Raw genomic sequence first — 6,000 nt, 5'->3', positions numbered from 1 at the left:
TGAAAATTGTCTTTTTTTCACATTAAAAATGAATGGGCAGGTTTTTAGCAAATTTCCGGGGAACCGTATATTTTTTAAAAATTGTGTTAACAACCTTTATTCCCCTCCCCGTCCTGGAATTTTTGATGCCCAAATTGTGTGATTTGGTGAAAAATTGTAGGACTAGATATTTTGAAACTTTTTTTTTCTCATTAAAAATGAATGGGCAAGTTTTTGTCAAATTTCTGGGGAACCGTAAATTTTTTCCAAATTCTGTATACAACTTTTATGCCCCTCACCGTCCCGGAATTTTTGATACCTAAATTATGTAATTTGGAAAAAAATTGTGGGACTAGATACATTTTGAAAATTGCTTTTTTTCGGAAAATTGCCATTTACGGGCAAACGGAAAATTTTTCGGGGACTTTTGAAAAAGTCCCTGCGTCGCGCAAAAATTCTGGACGTGTCGGTACTTGAATGGTGCCGATCGGTCAAGCGGTTCGGGCTGCGCGGCGCGCCGAAGGATTCCCATTCAAAAAAAAAAAACAGAATAACATACAGGGAGGCTAAAGTTGTAGAATCTCACGGTCTTTATCACGGTCTTATGGCAGTCTTATGTCGCCTTTGTCAAATACAGTGTTACCTATTAACCCAAATTAATCAACAAATAAGCCGCACTGGACTATAAGTCGCAGGATTCATAATTAGGGGAAAAAAGTAGCGGCTTATAGTCCGGAAATTACGGTATTATTGGTATCGGTAAAACACTATTTGTAAAATCGCCAGACTCGCCTTGACTTGTGCTTTTGCTCTTTCGGCCAGCATCTGAGATGAAGATAACAGCAAATCGACACACAGTTTCTTAAAAACAAAAAGGTTATAGTTGGTATAGCTATCTACTGCAGCAGCAAACAAATGGACACATTACTTCCCAACGCTAACCCCGCAGAAACGTGCCGCAATGCTCGAATGTGACTAGTCAGCTTGAAGCGTATTCATATAAATAGCCGGTAAACAATATGACACGAGTACATATCGTAAACACAACGATCAGGCCCAGTGAGAAAAAGGGGAAGGCAGTGGAGCAGTGACTGTTTACTGCCTCTGTTTCTCACCGTTGTTGTCCTTGTTTTTTTGTTGTTGTTGTTTTTCTCTTTTTAAATTCAAACCAACATTTGTATCCGCTTTCACCCATCCGAGCGGGCGACCTCACCTATAAAGCTCTCTTGAGAAACAACACGTCGTTTAGTTTGAAAGAGTCTTTCGGAGCTCCTCGGGTGACAAATAAAAATCTTGAAATGATTGTCTTTTTCATTAAATAAACATCACGTTGATTAACCACGCACACACTTTGCCGAGGAGAGAAACCAAATGAAAGAGTCGTTTTCTGGTTGTTGTTTGAGCGAGTCAAACGAAGGAGGAGAACCCAGCAGTGGGTGGCGGGGCGGCGGCGCAACCCAGGCTGCTGGGGGGGCGGTAGAGGGCGCCGTGCTGGTTGGGGGGTTCCGACAGCAAGGACGGGGTGGGAGTCCGGCTTCCTTTGGGCCTGAACAGGGTGCCTTGGCCTTGGGGTAGGGGCTGCGGGGACGGGGAGCTCGCCGGGACTAGCGGTGGAAGAGGGGGCACGGGCGGCGGGTGCCCCCGTGACTCTTGCTCTGCCGGGGGCTCGGCCTGAGAGTAGCCGTAGGCCGGCGGACGGGAGACGCCTTTGGGCTGTCGCCGCCACGAGTTGTAGTAGGTGGGGTCGCTGATGTAGTGGCTGACGAAGGAGTGCGTCTTCTGTCGACTCTGGTCCATCTCGTACTCGCTGTCGCTGCCCTGCGGAGTCAAAATTATTCGGTTGCTTTGTGTTTCGCAACAAATAAAACTTAGGATACATTCAATACAGTGTTGTTATCGTCAACGATGACGATTACGAAAATTATCGTCAAGGAACAGTTTTTTTCATGACAATGACGGGCTAAAAAACGCGTCCAGGGAGACTAAAAGACAACGAGAACGATGCCAGTTTTTGTCTGACAAAAACGAGATTAAAATTGGTCATAGTTTCCGTCGTAAGTTCGCAATGTGTGACATTTTCCTATCGTACTGTATGTGTAGTTAGCACACATCATAGTAGTGTTTGGGCCTGTTATTTATGTGACATGCTAACCCACCCGCACACCCCCCGCTACCCCACACAGATTTTCGCTTCTGTGTTGCGGTGACGGTGGACTTATGCCCAATTTATGACCCTACGCCGTAGCGCCTCCCAAAAATCCTGATTTCGCGTCACGTCAACGCGTCCTGATGTGTACGTCAAACGACTGTGATTGGGCCACTCAGTTCAGCAAAATTACACCTACGTTTTCACACATTCGCAAACTTCTTCTGTGTCGCCCACGCTTCTAAATTTGTGTGAACCACATATGTTATTCACTATTAATTAGCTGCAAATACACAAGTTCCATCTCCGTTGCCATTGCTGTCCATGACCGGAGCAAAACTAAAGTAATTGGCCAAGAGTCCACCAAAACCATACAAAGACAAAGCCACACTTCTCTAGTGGTTTGGCGGTGAATAACAGAGCAACGCGTTCCCTTCACTGCAAAAAATGGCACTTCTAAAACGGGTAAAAAAAGAATAATTTGAAATGAGAAAAAGTAAGGAAATTCTGCCAATCGAACAAGCAATTTTTGTCTTGCTAAGAATTCTTAAAATGAGACATCAATTCAGGATGAAGTAGTAAAATATAACTAGTTTCAAGATCTCATTCATCCTGAATGGATGTCTTATTTTAAGAATTCTTACTGAGACAAAAACTGCTTATTCCATTGGCAAAATGTTCTTGTTAGAAGCTAATTTTATCTCATTTCACGTAATTTTTCATTCGTTTTAGAAGTGGCATTTTTTCTAGTGTTGACGCAGAACTTCGAATGCTCAATCGCGACGTAGGGTCTACGCCGTTATTCTGCTATCGCTCCACCGTTAACTGAATGCAGAAGCATAAATCAGGCCTTACTCACTGGCCGGTGAATAAGCGTGTGTCCTCTCCAAGTTCTAGATTTTTGTGAACCACACGTCAGGTGCTGCTTGCAAAATTTTGTTTTCTTATCTTGGCCAGATATGCCGTGTTGCTTTAGCCTTTAAAGGTCAGTGCTGAGTGATCATCACACACTTAATGTAACTTGTAGTATAAGCATAGTGTTCGCGTTAGCATTATCATTTAGCGTGTCGTCTTAAACTCTTGGAAAACTTTTCACATACTGAAGGAAATAGTTACCTTTCTCACAGACACCATATAACTGTCTACATTAGTCTAACACATTCATTATAGTAAAGCATTTAATCATAGGTTGAGGGACGTCAATCCATGCCCTTTGACACAGTAAAGTGGATCACCTTATCAGCCCTCGCCTGGTAAGCGAATGAAATGACGTCAACAACTCTTCGATGGGGTCGCCCTACCAAGACAACAATTTGATAGCGCGGCGCCTTGGACGTCAAGACATGCGTCGGTTGCCGTGGCATCACCGTCCCAGCCATGAAGGATGACGCACAAACTTGAACACCCAAACCTGCCACAGATGAATGATCCCAAGACAACACCCAGGCACGCCTTCCGCCCGGCCCACTCCACCGCAGTTTTCAAAAGACTGAACATTTTAGCGAACAACGGTCGCTTCTCAGGGACATTTCTATGTAGCCGTTGTTTTGCCGACCCCGGATCCAGCATTGTCTCTCCGTCATCTGTTTTGGCTTGTTTTTGACCATTGTCGACAAATAAATTGTCAACCTGTTTTCGGTGAGCCTTCTTTAAACCGTTCAAAATGGAGTCAGTACAAAGGGTTAACACCGGATTGGATGCGCGGGATTTGCCACTGTTCCGGCAGCTTGGCCGGGAGGCCGAATTCCTTCAATACAGTTCTTGGCGTCCAGGTGGGTTTAATAAATTGATAATAATTAGGGCTGTCAAAATTATCGCGTTAACGGGCGGTAATTAATTTTTTAAATTAATCACGTTAAAATATTGGAAGCAATTAACGCACATGCCCCGCTCAAAAAGATTAAAATGACAGCACGGTGTTTTTTGGAGTTTTGTCGCCCTCTGCTGGCGCTTGGGTGCGACTGATTTTATGGGCTTCAGCACCCATGAGCATTGTGTAATTATTGACATCAACAATGGTGGGCTACTAGTTTTTTTTTTTTGATTGAAAATTTTACAAATTTTATTAAAACAAAAACATTAAGAGGGGTTTTAATATAAAATTTCTATAACTTGTACTAACATTTATCTTTTAAGAACTACAAGTCTTTCTATCCATGGATCGCTTTAACAGAATGTTAATGTTAATGCCATCTTGCTGATTTATTGTTATAATACACAAACACAGTACTTATGTACCATATGTTGAATGTATATATATCCATCTTGTGTCTTATCTTTCCATTCCAACAATAATTTACAGAAAAATATGGCATATTTTATAGATGGTTTATATTGCGATTAATTACGACTAATTAATTTTTAAGCTGTAATTAACTCGATCAAAAATTTTAATCGTTTGACAGCCCTAATAATAATGTACTGTTTGCCTGCTGAGTGTGTATTATCATCACAAAGAAAGTGATGTCCTTGCAGTCACAACAGCGTGTGACTGCAGGGCCAATGTTTATTCTTGAGTATCCTGGATGCATCCCTTTTTTTTCCTCCTCGGACAAAACATTTTGTCTTTTTTGTTGCTCTGCCATCTTAGCAGAATTCACGCGAGAGCATTCGCATCGACTTCCGTCTTTATAATGAATGGGGTAAGTGACGTATGCCGTAAAGCAGTACGCACATTTGTAGTTTTTTTGTGTTTCAGGGTTTCTCCGACCCTCCTCAAAGTTAATAAATGTTGGTGAAAGCGATACAGACCCCCTGAAGATAAAAAAAAAAAAAAAAAAAAAGGTTTCATTGAACTACATGTTGCTTTAAGTGAGGTCTTAATTGATTTAGCTTCCTGCTGTCCGCTGCAAACACCGGTACCGGTCCGTGGCGCATTCGGTACCGGGCCGCGCAGAAATAATAAATAACTTATTAATGACTGTGTTCTGGCCGACAGACTTTGGCTTGTGCCGCTTAACACACCAATATCCCTGTTTACTCTAGATATACAACTACAGAATCGGAGATCGTCATAGAAATGCATTGATTGGACTCTTAGCAGTTTTCTGGTTTTGTATATCTATGGGCGCTTGGCCTCGATAATAACGTATGACGTAGGTCGTCGCCCATCACATTTGTTCCAGGAAATAAGCAGCCCCCACAAGAGAATGACTGAAAAACAGACGTGTTTGGACAGATTATTTTACGGGGAAAAGGGAACCTCACGAGCCAGTAGATGAGCCCACAACCTCGAAGAAAACAACTACTACTTCCTAATCACTAAAGACCCACGAACTGCAAAGGAGTGGATTCGTGACCTGTATGTGAATAAACCGAGAGATTCGAACATGTCTGTGCAACAGGAATATCAGCTTGTAGAGATCGCAAATCACGGCGACCTTAAACTTACATTTGAGACAACAACTCTACTGAGGGTCTGGATTAAAGTAATTTCAAAATATCCTGACATCGCTAGGAGAGCACTGAAACAAACGAAACAAGCTCAGGCCTCCCACTGATTCAGCGGGTGAGTTGTATTTTCCCTGCACTTAACACAACGGGGCTAAAAGCAAATGTTATTTTAAATTTGCTGTATTTTTCTGCCGCACATTGCCGGTGTTCTGACAAATTTGGCATGCGCATAACGTTAAAAATGACTGCGAATGCAGCGATTCCAAAGTACACGCTACAAACTTTCTTTAAAGAAAGGAATATTAACTTACATTTGCCATGTTAGCTGCACACAACAACTGCACGTAGCTCTCTCACTTAACGACTTCGCTGTTTTGTTAAACATTAATTTACGCCATTTTCTTGTTGCGCATGTATGTTTATGATGTAAATAGTTTTTTAGCACCGTTGGATAACATTGAGAGTCCAACTGAATATAAAAG

General features: G+C 42.3%; 1 protein-coding gene across 2 annotated transcripts in view; it reads right to left on the bottom strand.

Moving 5' to 3' along the window:
• Positions 1-1,239: 1,239 nt before the first annotated feature.
• sdk2a (sidekick cell adhesion molecule 2a) overlaps positions 1,240-6,000 on the bottom strand; it is a 438,915-nt gene continuing 434,154 nt past the window's right edge. For both annotated transcript variants that reach the window (XM_057817593.1, XM_057817594.1), the window contains exon 46: positions 1,240-1,797. In XM_057817593.1, the coding sequence (XP_057673576.1) occupies positions 1,387-1,797 (411 nt within the window). In that variant the 3' untranslated portion in view covers positions 1,240-1,386. The remainder of the gene's footprint in view (positions 1,798-6,000) is intronic.

Source organism: Corythoichthys intestinalis, chromosome 16 (genome assembly GCF_030265065.1).
Source record: "Corythoichthys intestinalis isolate RoL2023-P3 chromosome 16, ASM3026506v1, whole genome shotgun sequence".
Taxonomy (NCBI): domain Eukaryota; kingdom Metazoa; phylum Chordata; class Actinopteri; order Syngnathiformes; family Syngnathidae; genus Corythoichthys; species Corythoichthys intestinalis.
Note: the sequence above shows the minus strand (reverse complement) of the source record. Positions and strands in the feature narration are given on the sequence as shown.